Source organism: Pteropus medius, unplaced genomic scaffold, assembly GCF_902729225.1.
Source record: "Pteropus medius unplaced genomic scaffold, Ma_sr-lr_union100, whole genome shotgun sequence".
In the NCBI taxonomy this organism is placed as follows: Eukaryota; Metazoa; Chordata; class Mammalia; order Chiroptera; family Pteropodidae; genus Pteropus; species Pteropus medius.
This window is the reverse complement of record NW_024349801.1, coordinates 1,819,646-1,839,550: the sequence shown is the minus strand read 5'-3', so window position 1 is coordinate 1,839,550 and position 19,905 is coordinate 1,819,646. Positions and strand designations below refer to the sequence as shown.

The 19,905-nt window shown below is 50.3% G+C and overlaps 1 protein-coding gene across 11 annotated transcripts in view; it reads right to left on the bottom strand.

The window, feature by feature from the left end:
* Positions 1–3,347: 3,347 nt before the first annotated feature.
* Positions 3,348–19,905, bottom strand: part of ANKRD11 (ankyrin repeat domain 11) — a 193,781-nt gene continuing 177,223 nt past the window's right edge. For 7 of the 11 annotated variants that reach the window (XM_039888634.1, XM_039888631.1, XM_039888628.1 and 4 more), the window contains 5 exons: positions 13,047–19,663; positions 9,093–9,191; positions 8,864–9,007; positions 6,422–6,514; positions 3,348–4,343 (listed from right to left, as the gene is read on the bottom strand). In XM_039888634.1, the coding sequence (XP_039744568.1) occupies positions 4,158–4,343; positions 6,422–6,514; positions 8,864–9,007; positions 9,093–9,191; positions 13,047–19,663 (7,139 nt within the window). In that variant the 3' untranslated portion in view covers positions 3,348–4,157. The other 4 variants (XM_039888635.1, XM_039888636.1, XM_039888632.1 and 1 more) reach the window with 3 other exon arrangements.

Genomic DNA, 19,905 nt, shown 5'->3' with positions numbered 1-19,905 from the left:
CAAAACTTTGCTATATGTACCATAATTTTATCTTTTTAAAATCCTTGTTTAAAAAAGTGACATTTGTTTCTAGTTCTTAACTATTACAAATAATTTAGGTATGCATTTTTAAGAGATGTTGCATGCCCATAAGCCTGTTTCTCATAGAACTAAATGCTCAGAGCGGGGTTGTTGGGTCTGTGCCATTTCGCCATCCACCAGAAGAGCAGCTCAAGGTTGTAGGTCTGGTGTATGTTGAGCACACTGGCCTCCTGCTCCTGGGCAATGCTCCTGTGCCTCCCCTCGCTGCATGCTGGGTTTTCGCCAATCGGTTTATTTTTCATTCTGTTTTCCGACGAATATGAACCTGAGCCATTCTTTCCACCCTTCTATAAATCCTGTGCATCGTTAACTCCCCCAATATAAAGAAGAAAAAAGTGCATCTGGGAGCAGTGTCTTCCGCCCCCCCGCCCTTGTGTCACAGTAAGGATGAAAGGCTGTGTTAGGGAACCTACACAGCACAGGGGCCCACATGCTGCTCTGACTCGTATGAAGGCATCCTCTCTTCCTGCCAAGGTTACTGGCTCTCTCTCAGCCTCAGGTGTCCAGTCACCCACGTCCTCCTGCCATCTTAGGACGGGACTAGACATTGTGAGGTCACCTGGTCACCCCCCACCTCCAGGCTCCCTGCACCTCCAGAATGCTCCACCTCAGCTGCTTTCCACGCAAGAGGAAAGCTGTTCATTGCTCTCCACGAAAAACCTTCACCGGCTTCCAAGCCATAGAGTCTGCCATCAGCTTCTCTTTTGCAGGTTAGAAAAAGACCCTCATTTCTTTTATCTTTCCATCTAAGTCGGGGGCTACCCTTGGCAAGGCACCAGCTTCCCTCTCAGAAGGACCCTGGTCTGGACTGACGTGTTGGCCCATAGCACCTGGGGGTTGGGCATTTGTCTAGTTTGTTCTTGATGCTAATAAGGTTCTAAAGCCTCTGAAGGCCAAAGGATCAGAAGCGTCTGCAGAGGCCTTGAACTGTAGAATGGTGGACGGTGGACCCTCTCACCAGCGAGGAATTTGACACCCATTTGTGCCAGAGCCAGGACCCCAGGCAGTAGTGGAGTAGTGCCAGTGTGTGGAATGGGGCTAATTGTGATACTCCGGCACTTGGGGCAGAGTGCCGCCTCCTTCAGCTCAAGCGAGACCCTCCTGAGGGTGGCCAGCCTGACGCCAACACCTGCAGTCACAGGCCTCGGGGACAGTCAGCAGTATCTCCACACCAGGTGCAATTCTGAACTCATGGACGTCCTAAGGACACCTGCACTGACTTCTCAAGCCTAGACAGAGATGAATACTAGAGGCAGAACCACAGAAAGAGCCTTTGTCCTTAGAATTTATTTACAAATGTTCTCTGGGGAACAGAGTACCTCACTGGTCTCACCAGGCTGTGCACACTGTGCAGGTGGCCCCCATGCACAGGGCCAGGAGTTCCATGACCTCTGCCGTCATGGCCTGAAGCTGCCAATGCCAAGGCATGCTCATGCGAATGAGTGCAAGTTAATTTGTTGTTTAAAAAAGAAGCAGGGCTTAAAAGAAGTGTTACTGTGATCAAAGTTCTGTTATTAGAAAAACAACTAATTTGTGCCCAGAAAATACACTGGAGCTTTGCTGCCGACTCTGCCCCTCCCCAGGAACACATGTGGCAAGAACAGCCTGGAGTGGATTTGCACAAAGGAGAGAACAGTCAGAAGGAAAGAGAGGGCGTCCTCCCCCCATACCCCAGGCATGGACCCAAGAAAGTCACATCAGGTGCTTTGGGGAAACTGAGACCCTGCCCATAACCCACCCCCTGAAGAGCCTAGGCCAGACTGTGGAACCCTCCCTGCACCTGAGAAGGGAATGGTTGCAGGCCGCCACAGGCCAGTGTGGGGCAAGCTTTCAGGCAGGCTGCTCTGCAGGAGACATGGCATCAGGAATCGTGCTCCCAGATGCTTGTGAGGCAGAGCTGGAGCTTCCCTCCTGTGTAGGTTCATTTCTATAGTTCCTGCTGCCCCCACCAAGTACAGGAAGCATGGAGAAGAGATGAGAGCGAGGGGGTCCCAGGACGTGAGCAAGGAAAAAGCCTACCCAGACCCTGATGCCTGGACCTGTCCCTTCCACATACATGTCCCTCCAGCACCCCAGGTGTTGGGGAAGCCAACTCTGTGAGCCAGAAGTCAGAACAGGAGTTGTAGACAGGACAAGGTGAGGGTAGTCTAGGGGAAAATGCCACTTTGGGAGCCTCTACTCAGGAGGTCGCCCTCACACACCCCCATGTGGTCGGGCACACCATGCAGCCACCACGCCAGCTCTCATCCCGTTCCTGGGGAGGTACACAGGGTGCGAATGCCCTGTCTGCTCTGGGCAAGGCCTGGCCCCTGCTGGGACGTGCTGGGCTCAAACCTCCAACTCTTGCCCTCTGAGCTGGTTTTCGGCTAGCACAGGGGTTCTTAAAGTAGGGACCTCGTACCAGCTGCAGCCTCACAGGGAAACCTGTTAGCAATGCAGACTCTCAGCCTCAAGCAGAAGATCAGGTGGCGGCTTGCTCTCAGCACAGGGAGCAGGCAGAGTCAGGGAGTGAGAACCGGCCAGGCCTAGACAGTGGTATCTCCAAGGCCACGCTACCCAGAGGACCTGCTGGCCCAGCAGCGAGTGACCATTTCCTTCCTACTTCTGACAGGCCCCTCAGGACAGATGACACAGGCATCCTGTTGGGTTTCTGGCAGCCAGGGGCTAGTCCTCTCTACGTTCACACACCCTCAGCCTCCTCAGCAGAGAGAAAGCCTTGGCATTTTGCAGGAGCTGAGGGCTCTGCCTCACCCTTGTCCGCCTGGGGTGCTGGGATGTGAAGAACACAGGGATTCGGCCTCCCCTGCCAGCTCCTGGGGCAGCGAGGATGGCCCCTCAGGTCCTAACGAGGGCAAGTAAAGGGAGAAATAGTTGACCCTGAACAACACGGGTTTGAACTACGCGTATCCACTTAGATGTGGATTTTTCCCAATAAATGCTGTAAATGTATTTTCCTTATGATTTTAACATTTTCTTTTCTCTAGCATTGTTGTAAGAATACAGTATATAATACAGCACACAAAATATGTTAATCGACTGTGTTATCTGTAAGGCTTCTGGTCAACAGCAGGCTATTAGCAGTTAACTTTGGAGAGACTGAAAAGTTACACGAAGATTTTCACAACTGCGTGGGGGTCTGGTGCCCCAACCCACTCCCCGCTGCGTTGTGCAAGAGTCAGCTGTATAATGTCTCAAAATTATATGTGGAGTGACCCCTCATCTCCCAGTCCTGCATGTTGTCCCCTCCCGGGGAGGGGACTGTCATGTACAAAGAGCATTTAATTAATTTATTTATTTCTTTACACATAACTGAAGTGATGTTACAGTACATAAGTTATTTACAACTGTGCAGTAATGTGTTGCAAAATAAATTATCTAGAAGGCAGCAAAAGTACATTGTGAATGTGTATAAAACTGTACAGCGTTTACGGGTACACTTTTTATATGATTATTGGCTCTGTAGTGTTTCAAGTTATGTTCTCAGAAAGAGAAACAAAATGCCCAAGATTAAAGGAAAAAATATACAAACCACGTGGATTTGACTCCATTAAAAACACAACCGGAGAGTCCTGGCTCTGTGTCCCTCTGTGGTAGGCAGGCGGGTGGGCGGCGCAGCCAGCCCTCGCTCGGCACAGCGTCCTAGCCCTAGTCTGAGGCCTGTGGCTGTCAGCGGCTCCATGGCAACGTGACAGCAGCCAGGATGGCACTCTCCCTGCTGCCCGACCTGGAGGTCACTATTTGTGAGGGGTGAGCGCCTGAATTTCATTTCCTTTAGTTGATCAGAATGGAACAAGAACTTTAAAAAAAAATGCACTCTGTTCTGCAGCTCCTGAAATGCCCGTGCAGCTGGCTGGAAAACAGACCCCAAGGCCGTCGTGTCCACGTCCCCACGGTCTCCTCGTCCTCCCATGGCAGCTGATATGAAAAAGCCACACTCCAGGGGGAAAAGTGCAGGGTTTTCCTTGGGTACCCCCACCTGAGGGACAAGGTCTCCTTCCGCCATCCAGGCTCGGCAGCAGTGCTGGGCTGATGCATGTGGCCCTCGCTTGTGTCCTGTGCAGCTGTCCCATGGTGTGTCAGGCTGGCAGAAGCACGAAGTCATCATTGACGTCCACCATGGGCACGTAAAAGGAGGGCACTTCGTTCACACACAGGGACTTGTGCCCGGCGGGGTCCAGCTCCTGGACCTTCAGCTGCCACTCCATCCTCTGCACAGCGTTGAGAGCTGCAGCCTCATGCTGCTGCCGCATCAGGAGACACGTCTGCATGGGAAACAGCAGGTGAGAGAAATGAGAGACAAGACCCTGGCCCACCCTCCCCCCAGGTGCCCAAGAGGACTGGGCCTGGGCCCCCACTGCACTCAGCCTGCCATAATATCCACTAGGAGGAAGGGGTAGAGGGACCCTGGCCAAGCTCTGGCCGAAGGATGGCCCACTGTGCTAGCCTGTGCCTCTGCATGGCCACAGCGCCATCCTGCAGGCCAGCTAACCACCGATGGCCTTCTCATGCTGCCGTGAATGGTGTTGCTGACCACATGGAGAGTCTGTCCCTGTCAATGTTCTGTGCCCCCACCACTGTGGGATTCACAACAGCATCTCATTAGAACTTACAACTGCTTTTGCTTTTATTTTATAATTATTTATGGGTGGTGATATTGGTTTCACCTGCATTTATAGCAGAAATTATGTCTTTTAGAAGTGTACTTAATTTCTAAAAAGGGTTATCTAGGGTTTAGCATGTGTTTAAATATTCATGGGTGTATTATTAAATAGGTACTAAATCATTAAGTAGGTGCAAAGTTGAAAACTGAAACAATGACTTTAACTAAATTACTGGAATAGGACATAACCAGACGTAACACATGTGGACCCAAGATGGGACACATTTTGGGAACAAAGGAGATTTAAACATGGCCAGGTAGTAGACCATACTTCACATTAACAAAATTTGACAATGATATAGTAACCGAACAGGAAAATACTTCCTTAGATGCACATACATTTATTTAGGATGGAATATCACATTGTCTAATTTGCTTTAAAACAATTTTTTTAAGTGTGACAAAGGTGGGGGGGAGGGGGATAAAAATCCTCCTCTATCTTTAGTCTTCGAAAATAACTACTGTGCTCTGCAGTGTGGCAGCCGCGTCTCCAAACTTTCTTCGCACGTGGATGCTGGAATGTGTCTGAACCTCAGGATGGACCCTCTTCACTGGGCAGCTCAGATACCCTCACTGGTCAGGCCATGTCTGCCTAATTTAGAATATTACCTATTCTTTTAAATTTTAATCTTTGGATGTTCCCACATGCCATTTAATCACTGAATTATTGATGGGCTTCTGGGTTTCCATTTTATTGGGTTGATCCAATGAATTTGTTTTTCATGTGTTACTAAATTTTAAATGAATCAAGTGAACTTGCTAGGTTAGGCAGCCAAAACACTGTAAAATTTGATACTGCTTACCCTACAAAACTATCAAGTGACTACAGGACAGGAACACACACGGGAGGCTAGTAGTCTGTCTACTAAATAGGATCTCATTTAACTTGTGATTCTGAAACCAGTGGTCACATGGAATACCTGTACCCACATTCTGACAGGAGACCCTGGAGCCTGAAACGCCACGTGGGTTTGCTGTTCTGTTCTGGGCTTTCTGTCCACCCCATGTGGCCACCTGTGTGCACTGCTCTGGTGCCATGGTCATGACACTGAGGTAAAGCGTGCAGGTAAGGCTGGCATCCTGGAAACAGTCCTACTCTCCAAGTACAGGCATCCCCCTGCGTCGGCTCTGTAGCTCTCGGAAAAGGACAGCAGTCATAGCCCACTTGGCCCTGCCTCATGGAGCTTCCTGGGGTGGTGCTGACTTGTGTGTTGACTATAACTGGCACACTATTGTTGGTAAATTTTACGGTTGATTCTCATAGGTGACCATATGTGCAATTCTAGCAACTGCAGATAAAGATTTGCTTCTTACTTGCTAATAATCTATCTCCCACCCATCCTCTGCCTGCTGCACTGGTCAGCATGTTCAGAGCAGTGGTGATGGGTATATGCTGTGACCTTTGAGAAGGGCTCAAGGTGGGGTCCCACAGAGGTCTGACCGCCAGCCGGTGACAGGAGCTGCTCCCCGCACACCTGGACAGGAGGGAAGACACTCTAAGGAGGCAACATGGGGATGGGGAGAGCTCAGCTCCCTGAAAGTATCAGCTGGGTTCAGAGAGAGTCTAAACTGTCACCTCCAGACATGGAACCCGGAAGCAGCCTCCCCCCACCCCAGTAGACTCCTGGAGACTCTTAGCCCAGGCGCAGCTTTGAGGGGAGGGGAGCACAGCGCACTCACCTTCATGCGGTCGTACTTGTCATCCACATCCTGGAGCCAGGAGATGAACTGGCGGGCATTGAACCGATCTCGCACAGATTTGTTCTCATCACCCTGGAGAAGAAATCAAATATGAGCATTTGATGGGAACAAGAAAGAAGGCAAACGTGCACAGTGCTTCAAATCCTCCTTCCTAAGAATAAAAGCTGCAGCCTCATTCCTGAATCTACACATTATAATCGTGCTCTAAGATGAGCCAGCATGACCCTCTGTCCCTCTCCTCCCCAGTTTTCATAATCCGCCCTGGGAGGCTGTGGGGCCCATCCATGGTAGAGCTGCCCTGGAGTGACTTGGGATCCCCAATGAGGGCATCTGACACGATCCCCATGCAGGAAACAGAATCGGGAAGCCCTCGGCCTCTGGCCCGCACTGCTTTTGGAGCAGCATAGTAAAGCTGGCTATAGCATGTTTCAATTTCTTCTGTTTATAAAATAAGGTAGTAATATATTTCCTTTGAAAAGGATGTCTGAGAGGCTTGAGGTGGCAGAGGGCCAGCCTCCCAGTTTCACTCTGCAAGAATACTACCTTAATGTCACCATTCTCAAGTATGGCAGCATCTATGCCTGTGATGGACTACAGTTTACAAACAGGGACGCCTTAGGACTCCTACTGTCTGGTTCTCCCTGGGTGTCAGGGTGGCCAGCATGCTGAGGAGAAAAAAATGAAAGTCTCTCAGCCACGTGGACATGCGCGACCACCTAGTGGCTGAGCCTAGACCTCATACCAAACATATCTGAGGGGAATATCTGAGGGGAAGAGCTGCAGCCTGAGGATTTCTCTCTCTGACATTCGGAAGCAACACAGGAAATTCCTTAAAGAGCAACAGATTCCTTTTTTTCCTTTCAGATACAAAAAGCCCAACTTCCAAACACCCAAGCCCTGAAATAAAATCACTCAGTCCCCAACCAACCATTTTTAGTTTACTGCCAAATGTTTTGTTTTAGAAAAAAACTTGTTATGCATAGTATGTTAGATGGAGAAATTTTTAAAGATATAACTTTAAAGACTGTACTAAGTAAATGGGAAATCTTTAATGCATTAATAAAAAAGTTTTTAATTAAAAACAATGAACCACTGTTTGTTACCACACAGCCACAGCCAACCCAGAAATACTGCTCAGAACCCCTAGAGGTCCATGTGATCCTACCGTGAGCCTGGGGTGCAGCAGGAGCTCACACCAGCTAGGGAGCTAGGACGGGCATCTGTCAAGAGGGGGCCTGGCATCAAGGCCCGAACAGTGAAGGGGGCAGCAGGAGAGGCCCAAGGGAACAACACTATTCTGTAGAAGTCCATGTGAGCAGAAAGTTGGGGGTGGCTGAGGAGCAGAAAGCAGGCCTAGAATGACACATGCTAGGTGGTTTTTAAAAAGTCACCGGTTGCTGGGGAAGAATAATTTGGGGAGTAAAATCCAGGGCAGACAGCCTCAGAAGGCCAGGCCTGAGTGCTGCGGGCAGCAGGAGGTGAGAGAAGCAGTTGGGCCTAGAATGGATGACAGCAGACATGAAAGCCTGCTTTGCATGTGTTAAACCTCAGATGTGTCCATGCACAGGTCAAGAGGCAGCTGAAAATTCCTAAAACTAGGGGTCACCAGTAGACAGGGCCACTTAAAAGCACAGTCCTGCATCCCAGATGACAGAGGCAGGGAGACCTGTGGGGCAGGGGTGCCCACATGTTTAGTGACAGGTCAAGTCAAGTAGGGGAAGCAAAAGATATGACCACATGGAACAAATCTAACCATGGGGGCAAGGGGAGCCAGGATGACCAACTGCAGTGGTTGAGGCAGGGCTGCTCTGGAGGACAGGTAGGCAGCGCCTCGGGTTCTGCTGCCCAGCCTGCACCGACCAGCAAGTAAGTTCTAATAGTACCCTGGGACCTGCATGCACATCGGGGAAAGCACTGCTATGCTAAGCAGCCCCAGGCTCCCACGCCTCTTGGCCTTTGGCTTACAAGGCCTTGCTGCTGCTGTCACCCAGCTGGCACAAGGCCAACACTATCCCCAGCCAACATGACAGCCTCCTATGGGCCTTCACTGCAGAAGGCTATTTATGCAGCAGCTCTGGGTACTGCTCATCCTTATCATGCGTATATTTCAGAGGAAAGTTTAACTCTTTAGTGCCTGAAACTGAGGTCCAGCCGAGCCTAGTTAGCCAGAAGCCTGTGCCCAAGAGAACCTGGAATGGCCTCACAGAGCCCACACGGCACCTTATGATAACAGCATTGCATGTACTACTGTCTGATCACCCCTGCCTCCCCCATCCTGGGGGCAGACCTGCTCACATGACCAGAGTGAGGTCTATGGTATGTCAGTGCCTCCAGTTCCTGCCTGTGTGTGTAGCCAAAGCCTGAAAGGCCTAGCTCTTCTTGGGAGACAGGTGTGAGTGCCCAACCTGGGTGGCCACCGACCTGGCTTTCCAGAGGCATGTTGTAGACCTCAGAGTCAAGCAGCATGGTGCAGGCGCTGAACGGCACCGCCTGATTCGCGATGGTCCTCGCTGCCCGGCAGTGAACCCGCAGGATCTCCTGTTCGCAGGAGACGATCAGCTTTTCCTGTAGGACACGAGCCAGGTGAGCCAAGGCTAACATGGCCAAATGCATCCCAAGCCTGCAGCCCCTACCCAAGGCCGCCTCTTACCCGCTCAATGCTGTGCTGCAGGCGCAGCTTCCCCCTCACAGCCTCCTGCTGCTTGAACAGCTCCTTCAGGGGCTCCGCCAGGGAGGGAGGGGGCGCGATCTACAGTCACAATGGGTGAAAGGGAGGAGTTAGCGAAGGCTGGGAAGCTGCACCAACAACACTGACCAAGTCTGCCCTGAAGACGCACCTCCAGTCACACGAAATGCAGATATACCAGGTAATTCTCTGGAAACAACTAGATGCTTGTACACAAGAAAACAGGTAAATGAACTATGGTACAGACCCTGGCCCTGAAAGGAGCACTGCACAGCTGTGAAAAAGAATGAGGGGGACTTGGGTTCCAGAGACACTGTGATGTGTAAAACGCAAAGTACGGAGAGTGTCTACCCTGCTACCATGCATGCAAGAAAGAAGAGATCAAGAATACATACACAGTGATGTCTGTGCAGAACAAAATATAGCAAAGATGGAAGAGAAGCAAGCAGGGGATGGGAGACGAGGAGGATGCAGGGCTGTTGCCTTTATTTACAGTGAGGTTTCACAGCCCCCAAATAAACCCTGACACCAAATGGGATGCAGACACTTAAAACACATGCAACAACTGAGGCCACCTATCCTATCGAGGGATCAGTGAGGGGAAGAGCGTGCTCAGCTGGTCACTCTGGAAAAGACACCATGAAGCAAAAGACCAGAAGAACCACCCACAAAAGTATATTCTCTAACCAGTGCAGGCGCTTCATGGGTGGGCCAGCACTTGTGAAACAAGACGGGAGTGAAGAGGCCAGTAAACACATTGCAGGTAAGAAGCACCGGGTCTCTCTCGGAGAAGAAAGGTGCAAGCACAGAATGAGGTCAAAATTTCAATGCAGACCAGAGGAATGTGGAGTAACTCCCACCCTCCAGCTGTGTAACCCAGGACAGTGAGCACCGTGTACCCAGGATGTGGTTTTAAATGCAGTTCCCACTAGAAGGGACCATGTGGTTGATGACAGGGCTGAGCTGGACTATTTCGTGGGGCTGTAAAGTGAGGATGTGCTAAGATGGGGCAGCCTAAAGGAGCTCCTGATGGCCAGGACTGGAATGATTTGCACGTAAAATAAGTAATGGTGATTCATGTTGGATTACAGGAAAAATTCAATCAATAAGCACAGAAGGAGAGGGAAACAAAGTTAGTGTGAAGCTAACACCACAGGAATAACTGCTACAGACAAGATCCACTGAGCAGACTAAGATCATTGGGCACAAACTCCAGGAAAACAAGACTTAAGAGTTTCAAAGTACCTTCCCCAAGATATTTACTAACTATGAAAGGAAAGATAGTAACTGCACAGTGGAAGACACCTAGAGACTTGGGCCACTGTGAGCAGGACACAACTGCTGACACCAAGAACCGACACAGTGCACCAAGGTCTTATGTCACATCTGTATGTTCTCACCAAAACACATTCCTCGGTCCAGTCATGGACGTCCCACCAAATACCTAATCAACAGTCCTCAAAAGTGTCATCAGACTGTGCCTTTCAAGGAAGATGAGGGAAACCCAGGAGGAGATGCAGCATCCAGGAACTCAGCAAAGGGCACATGCACTCTCTGTGCTTAACTGTCAGTCTAAAATTAGCTCAAACTATGACATTAGAATGCCTAGCTGATCGCTTCAGTTGCACACCTCACCCATCATACCCTGCTCTGTCCCCTTTGCCTCAATGGGCTCAGCCTCACGGGGACCTAGTGTGCCTTCCTCGTCTGACAATATCTGGGCCACCTATAGGTGGTACAAGGCAGGGAGTCACAAATACAGTGGGGCATCTAGGTGTAAGGATTTCTTGTTTCAGTTGTTTTTGGTATGAATATTTCTAAAACACCATCATTTCTGGATCCTCAAGAGAAAACACCAAGACGTAGTACCACAGCTGCCTGAATGAGGCCCTGGCCACAAGTGGAATGGTGGGAGGGAGCCCCATGCCTCTGGCCTGGTGAGAAATCCAGGAACACCTGACCTCTGCTTGCCCTCACCTAACAGCCTGGGTGCTCAATTATGTGGCAACAGGAAGTAACGTGGAGCTTTCTTCTAGAAAGGCACAAGTCCAGTAGAAGTAGAGACTCGCAGGACACGGACAGGGTGAACCCTGGGTGGTAGGAGTACGGTGACCTCTACTGTTTTCTCAATTGTCCACACTTCGCATGGTGATCATGGTACTCTTTTATTTTGATAATTAAAATTAAAAATCTCACCAAACAACTCTTAGGCCAGATTTGTCTAAATCTAGTGATCCAGAAGAGACCAGGAAGCTGGACCCTCCCAGGCCAGACAAGGGCACGGTTGCCTTGGTCTCCAATCGCCAGGGTGCCTCAGGATTAGACCATCAGGAGAAGAAAGAGCAGCGATGCTGGTATCATCCTGCTGAGTTCAAAGCTAGATCTCCTTGGGAACAAAGCACTGGGCTGGGTGGGGAGGTGGATGGCCCTGGCGGCTGTGCTCTCATGCCTCGTCCTTTGAAACTGATGCTCAGAGGTGCTTGTCTTTGTTCAGAAGACGCTGGGTGTCAGTCCTGGTTAGCTGAGTCTTCTGTCCGAGGGAGAGGCAGCATAGATATCCACTTCTGGAATACTGAGGTCTGAGAGCAGGATACACGCATCCAACATGACCATCCTTTAAGACAGGAAGTTCCCTCCGAGACTGACTGCATGCCCAGGCCTGCCCCAGGAATCAGCTCATCCTGACCAGCATTTATTCAACAGCCGTGACTGAGGCCCATTCTGGGCCTAATGGACAAATCAAACAGAAGTCCCAGCTTTTCTTCAAGTGGGTGGGAATGGTCAAAGAAAAGAAGGAAGTCAACTGTAGACAGTGTGAATGGGCAACACCTGGGAGGGCAAATGGGCTGGGGTCCTTGAAGGCGAGGAGGCTGTAGCTGAGGAGAAAATGGTGGAGGTCTGACTCCACTCTAAAAAGATCCCTTTGCCTACTAGGAAGAGAAAAGACCCCGGTGGGCAAGGAAAAAGCAGGAGCCAGCCCAGGGGAGAGGGTGGAGTGGGACAAGCAGTGACATGGGAGGTACTGGCCTGCATATCACTTGTCTGGCAGGATCTGCTGATGGCCGACTTGGGCACAAGGACAGGGGTGGAGGCTGGTGTGCGTGGTGGGTTTTAGATGTGTCACATCTGCACAGTCATCAGGTCAAGGTGGAGGGTGAACCACCAAGGGAAAGGGGCAGTGGGTGGGGTGCTGACTAAGAACAGGCCCACCAGGTGGGAAAGCATGGAAGCCCCAGTGAAGGGTGTGCTTCGAGGAGGTGGCAAAGGTGCCGGGGTCACTCAGGGCTCCACTGTGATGAGAGCTGAGGCCTGGCCTAAGATCAGTAACTTGGGGCTGCTGGGAATCAAGACGAGACGTGGAGGGGTTCAGGGGTGAGAGGACAGGGTTGGAGTCAGACTACAGACCCCCAGGTAGGCCTTCAGTTGTTAAAGGGAGTTGGGAGAAGACATAGTTACAAAAGGGAGGACTGCTGTGTAGGAGTGCTCAACATGGAGTGTAGGCCTTCATCAGCCACGGTCTCAGGTAAGGAGGATGTTGAGGAGCCCGGGGACTGAACAGCACTGGAGTTGGCTCTAGTCGGAGGTCTGCAGGACCCAGCTACAGCAGATAGGGAGCTAGGTGATGGTCAAGAGGGTATGGGCATGGACCCAAGGAGTGGGCACAGGGTGAGCTGGACAGGGAGCTGACACAAGAAAAATGATGAATGACAAAGAGGAAAGTAAGTTTATCTCCTGACCCAGAGGAGCTGTATCAATAGACCCCCATGCTAGACACTGGTTCCCAGGACAGTGCTACACCTGCCCCAAGCAAGCTTTGGTATCCCAACAGTTTGGTATTTGCATTCACACACATAGCAAACAGGATCCTGACCCGTCACCTAGCACCCTCCTAGGCTGGGGCCCCACCTTAGGACTCACCACAGGGATGTGCAGCTTGCTGAGCGGTTTGCCATCTAGGAGGTAGGAGCCTGTGTAGGTGACATACTCGGCATAACACTGGGGCGCCTGTGGGGTGATGTAGCAGAGGATCTTGCGCTTCTCTTCAATCTTCTTCCTGATCTGCAAGTATTCAAAGTATGGGTTGGATCTGTCACTGTGGTAGGGCTCAATGTCATCCAGCTTGATGGCGTCCACGATGGCGGCCAGTGTCTGCTGGATCACCTCCCGTGTCTGCTGCGTGGATGTGTTCATCTGCTGCTGAAGCTGTTGGCTGGAGCGCTGGAAACGGCGTTTGCGTGGGTGCTGGGCCTGGGGGTCCTCCTCCTCAGAGCCACGGCCCTTTGTTCTGGGGGTGGGGGTAGGGGCAGGCTCCTTCTCGGAAGGTGGTGAGCTCTGCTTGTTCTGGTTAGCCAGCATCTGAGCCCGGTTCCTTGTCATGCGCTGGGGGATCTCCTCAACTTTGGGGGCCTTTGGGGTTTCGGCTGTGGGTCTGGGTTCTGGTTCTGTAGTTTCAGACTGGACACTGCCTGGAGGCCCCTCAAGCCCAGCACTATCATGGGGGCCAGCCCTGTCTGCCACATGTGCCTGTGCAGGGCCATCCCCAGGGGGCTCAGGTGTGCTGTGGGATGCTGCTGAGGGGTCTGGGCCCTCGGCCTCCTCATCTCCGCCCCCTGGTGGATGCTGCTCCGGGGAGGCTGTGAGCCCTAAGCTGGAATCAGAGGCCTCAGGGGCCCTCCCCTCTGACACAGCCTCTGCTTCCACTGTGGCTTCCAGCATCATGTCTGGCTTCGGCCCCTCTGAGGGCAAGGATGAGGGCTCAACAGTGAGGTGGGTGGCTGCCTGGTCAGGAGGCAGCACAAGCTGTTCCTCAGCAGCTGGTACAGCCCCATCCCCACCGTTCAGAACCACAGGGGCCCCTGCAGGGGTATTTTCTGGAGGAACAAGAGGACTCTCTTCTACAGGTTCTGTTTCGACATCAGAAACATCTTTAGTTTGCAGAGGAAGCTCTGGCAGTGAGAAGGGCCCCAAGTCCAGGTCGTCCTCAGAGTTGGGGAAGGCATCAGGCCAGGGCACTGGCTCCACCTGGCCGAGGGCTGACAGGCCATGGCCATTTTCCAGGAAGGTGTTTTCCAGAGGCCCCAGAGCCTCCACCTGAGCCACGGTGGTCATACATGCAGGCTCTGGAGGCATGTCAGGTGGTGCTTCCGGAAGCGACTTGCAGTTACCAAAGAAGGACTCCAGCCTAGAGGAAGGGGCATAAGGGGCTGGTTCTTCTGCAGTGGAGATGGCTGCTGGGATTGCTTCTGCTGAGGAATCTTTGACTTCGAGTCCTGGCTCAGTGACCGACAGAGGGTATGAGACAGGAGATACGGGGTAAGGGGGATCCGTGGTGCCAAAGGGCCCTGGGGCAGCAGGGTGGAGGGACTCGGCAGGGCAGAAATGTTTCGGGGACTCTGGGAATCTCTGTGGAGACTTGAGCATAAGGTCTGACCCCATGGGCCAACTGACAGGGTTTTCAGGGGTGCTCCCAATTAGACTGGAAGAGAGGCCCTGCTCTGAAGCAGCAGGATGAGCCCACTCAACTGGCTCCTCTGTGATGACCGTGCTGAAAGGTCCTTCGTCCAGGGGCTCCAGGTAACTAGGCTCTGGGGGGATGATGGCAGCGGTGGCCTGCTGGTCCTCCGTAGCATCTAAGGGAATGCCCAAATCAGGGGGAAGGGCCCCCTCCATGGACGGGGCCAACAGCTCATCTCTATGTGAAGTGGGGGACTTTGCTTGTAAACCAGAGAAGGCACCCTCTGGGGAGGGGGTGGCGGTGACCACAGCTGCGGGTGGGCAGTGCAGAGCGTCCACCTTCGGGGAGGGGATGCCATAGTCTGGGGAGTAATACCCTGGAGACAAGCAGGCGAACTTCTCGGGGGGACCTGGAGGGACAGGGGCCTTGTCCTCCAAGTGCTGCCCTGGCGAGTCATAACTAGATGCAGTGGGGACACTCTGCTGTCTAAACAGCTTGTCCCCAACACTGAATTCTTCTTCAGGGGTCCTCCTGATATCAACAGAAACTGAACGAAAAAGATTTGTGCACAGAGGCCTTGTAGGTGTCTGGCTTGGGGTTTCTGAAATCCCACTCGCTGCCACAGAGAATCTATCAAAGAAAGGCGGGGAGCAGGCGCTGGCGGCTGTGCTGGAGACAGGTGGGGGGTCTGTGCAGTCAAAAATGAGGTCAGAGTAGTCATCAGCACTGCAGGACGGGGTCCTGGGTGTGTGCATCGCCTCCTCATAGCTGGGGCAAGACACCACAGATGTGGGGGTGGGCACCCCGGTGGGCCGGTTCTGGTCAGGCCTAGGGGAAGCTGGCAAGACCTCTTTTATATGAGGTCCCGCCAGCCAGTCTCTGGTGTCCACAACTGGTCCCGGATGGGGCTTATTCTCGGGGGCCGGTGGAGCAGGAGCTGACTCCTTAAGTTTTTTGTCTTTAAGAGAAGGGTCCAGCCCCAGGGGCTTCTTTGGAGGAACATCCAGACTCTTCTTCCTCACATCCTCCCCTGGCTTCATCCGCTCCTTGAGTTTAGGGTCTCCAGACCTGTGCCTCATCTTCTCCATCTGTTTCATCCTTTCTTTGTGCCGTTTGTGGCGTTCTTCAATCTCCAGGTCTTTTTGGGAAAGCATTCTCTCAAAGCTGGTCATCATCAGATCACCATCTCCCAGAAGCTTCTCCCTGGGCCTGACATCTTTCTTGACCGGGTCTTTGGACAGCGGTAACTTATCATTTCCATTGCTGATCTTTACAGATTCACCTTTTTCTTTCTCTAGATTTTCCTTGAATTTTTCCTTCAGTTTGGTCTCACTGAGTTTGAGGCTTTCATCCTTGGACTTATCTTTAAAGGAACTTGGAGGACTGTCCTTGTCTTTGGCTGCAGGCTTGTGCTCATCCTTGTGATGTCTCAGGGGCCCATCCCCATGCTTGTCCCTGTGTCTCTCCTTATCTTCTCTCCACTTCTCCCGGTGCTTCTCTCTTCTCTTCCTCTCTTTCAGAATGTTGATGGCACTAGATCCATAAGGCTTTAGTTCCTTTTCTATTTTCTTGGAAGGTTCTCTTTCAGTATCATTTTTATCTTTCTTTTCGGTAGAAAACAATTCAATGGTTTTATCTAATTCATCTTCTATGTCGGCTTTCGTACTGTAAGAAATACTGTAAGCATCAGTGTCCAAGAAATCCTTTTCATACTGGCTGGAGTCCTTCCTGCTGCCAATGTCCTTGTAGTCGTCACTCTTTTCTTTTTTCTCGGACTTTTCTTTCTTGACTCTCTCTCGATCATGGCTTTTCTTGGATGAAGATGATGAGTGCCTGTGCCTTTCTTTCTCCTTCAGCTTCTCCTGTGGGCAGTTCTCCTTGACCCTCTCCTCCGGGGGCTCTGTAAAAGACACCTCCAGGAGGGCACTCAGGCCTGGGTCCTGCCCTCGATCCGTGAAGCTGTCGGAAGACACCTCACTGATCTTGTCATTGGAATCTTCCCTGTACTCATGAAGAGCTTCTTCCTCTAACTTTTCCAGCAGGCTCTTCTCTACCTCGGCACTTTTTGATGCCTTCCTTTCTCTGCAGTGCTCCTTGTCTGGCCTCTCCCTGTGCCTGCTCTTGGCCTTGTCTTCGGCAGAGGGCTTCTTCTCCACCTTCTCGGGGGGTTTCTGTTTGTTTTTCTTTTCCTGAGTAGAATCAACTGAAGTTCGGTCTTTCCTGTCCTTATATTTTTCTGTAGACTCTTTATCCTTCTTCTCTTTGTGCTTTTCAAAGCCTTTTTCTTTCTTATCTTTCCCCCCTTCCATGGTTCCTTTTTCTTTTTTCTTTTCTTTGAGTTCTTTCTCTTTCTGCTTCTCTGAGTGCTGCCTGTCAGCAGAGTGCTTCCGGTGTCTGTCTGAGGGGTAAGGTTCCCTCCCGTCGTCTTTCTCCTGGAGGCTATCCGCCCTCTGCACTTCACTGGCCTCTCCGATTTTGAATCCGCTTGCTGTATAATCATCTTTTTCATCTTCACTTTCATCTGTGAATATATCTGCAATATACCAGCTTTTCTCTTTACCCTTTTTTTCATCTTTTTTTTCAGAGAAGTCTTCTGAGATAACTCCAGAGAAACTCTTCTCCTTTTTTTCTTTAACTTGGTCAAGAGATGCTTTCCTTTCCTTGTCTTTGCTATGTATATCTTTATGCTTTTCTTTACTATCTTTTTTCTCTTTAAAACATTTATCAAATTCTTTGTCTTTCTGACATTTTTCAAGGATAGATTTTTCATTTTTATCTTTGTCATTGGATTTATCTTTATATTTTTCTAATTTTATTTTTTCCTTCTTCTCCTTCTCAAGGCCATCTTTCTTCTCCTTCTCTCTCACTGGATGATGCCTTTCCCATGGCTCCAGACTCTTGCCAAAGTCACATTCGGATCTGTCCTTAAAGATACTTTCGCAGCCATACTCCTTCAGGTCCTCCCTGTATGCTTCCTCGGCCTTCACTCTGCCATCTTTCCGCTCCTTGGCACTCTCAAGGGGGTCCTTTCTGTCCCTGCAGATGTCACTCAGATCCCTGTCCTTTCTGTCTCGCCCGCCATCAGCAGACTCTCTCCTCTTTTTGTCCTTTTCTGAAAGATAGCTGGGGATACTTTTATGCTTTTCAATTTGGTCTTTTCTCTTCTCAGGGTTTTTATCCAGATAGTCCCTGTCTTTCTTTCTAAAGAAAGCATCTTTGTCGCTCCGTTTTTCACTGTAGTCTCGCTTCTCCCGGCTTTTGTTTTCCCGTTTCTTCTCTTTACTGTCATCTTTCACTGTTTCCAAGATCAGTCTGGCCACAGAATCATTTTTAATGTCCCTGTAGTCTGTCACTGGAGAATCCCAACTATCTTCCCCTTTGAAATCAAAGGACGAATCAGATAAGTCAGAAAACCATCGATCTCCCTGATCATCAGAAAGGCTAAATTTGGTGTCTTCATTCTCCAGAAACTGACTTTTGTTACAATATTCATCAAAAGCAGAATCTTCTCTATAAACTTTTTCTTTCTTGGGTTTTTCTTTGTCTTCTTTAAAAGTCTTTTCCTTCTCTTTTGAAATTCTGTCCTCTTTAAAATCATTCTTTTTCTCTAATTTTGAGGGCCTGTCTTTGGATTTTTTCTTTCTTTCCTCTTTATATAATCTCAGTTTTTCTTCTTTTGGAGACTTTTCCTTCACTAATTTCTCCTTTTCTGCTTTATTCGAACGGTCTTTCTCTTCTCGGAAAGACCTACTTAAGTCTTTGCTCATGTCTTTGATTCTCTTGAGTGATTTTTCATCTTTGGAGACCTTTATTATCTCATCTTTAAAGAGCCATTCTTTTTCTTCTGACTTCATTTTGTTCAGCTTCTCTTCTTTCTTAAAGTGGTCTCTATCGTGCTTTAATACTTTTAACTTGTTTTCCATGGAAATGTCATTGTCTAAAAGTATAGCTTTGTCTGACCTTTGTTTGGAGTCCTCATATTCATAAGTGAAACTTTTCAATTTGAGTTCCTGACCAACCGAACACAGCCCTTTCTCCTTGTTTTTGTGTTTGTGTTTCGTTTTGTGTTTCTTAACCACTTTCCCCTCTTTGTCCAGCTTGGGAATGGCGCCATCCACGCTGGAGTGGAATGAGCTCTTTTTCTCTGACAGAGCGCTCTGGAGGCCACTCCGCTTCCTGTGCTCCTGCCTCTTCCTCACTGGCTTCAGCGACTCCACGCTGGAGCCCTCGGAGGAAGAGTCAGACTCACTGGTCAGTCTCGTTCTCGTGGAGTCCGATAAGGAGCTGACCTCTGACCAGGCGGGAGAAGAAATAGTTTTCCAATTGTCTGTCCGCCAGTGCTTGGTGTGCTGGTCGGTGTGGCCGGGGTTATGTTTCTGGGTGGCAGAGCTCCCATGAGATGAGGTGGAGGAGGCAGACAGGGAGCTGAACAGAGAGGGGTCCTTCAGCACCAGCGGGGACTCCTTGAGGCAGCTGGAGCTCCCCACTGAGTCCCCATCGTCCTCACCACTCTCTGAGGACTCGCTCTCTGACTCAGAGGAACAGAACTTGTCGCTCCTTTTCCCAAACCGCACTTCTTTGCCTTTTGTTTCTTTCTTCCGCTTCTTTTTCACTTTATTTTTTTCCTTCTGCTGTTTGGAATTAGAAGACTCCCGTGTTTTGTTACTGGGCAATATTGTATGTGCAGAGAGTCTCAGCTTCTCTCCCGTCCCCACAGTGACACCGACGTCTTCCTCATCTGACGTGTCTGACAAGATGCGATGAGCCGCTTTCTTTGGTGCAATTGTGTTATTTTTAGTGTAACTTTTCACTTCCATTTTGGGTATAGAAATAAAACTATTTGATTTAGTCTCTTTTCTATAATCCTTTTTCAGTAAGTGTTTGTCATCCACTGGAGGGACTCTGTCCTGCTCGTCATCCTCGTCAAACTCATACTCATCCTTGACAGGGGTCACAGTTTTCTGGGGCTCTGGATTCTTAGCCTTGTGCTTTAGGCCTTTTTCAAACTCAGAGTCCGTGTTATTGCCATCAACTGAACTAGAAGGTGCAAAGGATGGGGCGTCCTCCTCTTCTGAGCTCTCTGTTGAAAATAGGGAAAAAGATGTCAGAGGCAGGTTCAAAACACCCACACAGACATGACAGGGGAAAGCAGACTGCAGAGGTAACCTGGAGAAAGGCCTCCCCGAGCACTTAGTCACCTTTGGGAGGGGAGGGGAAGCCACCCAGAGAAGCATTTCACTTAAGTTAGTAAACTATGGCCAACCGTGGGCCAAAGGAAACCAAAGAGAGGTTTGCACAAAGACAAGCTGGAACCTTAGGATA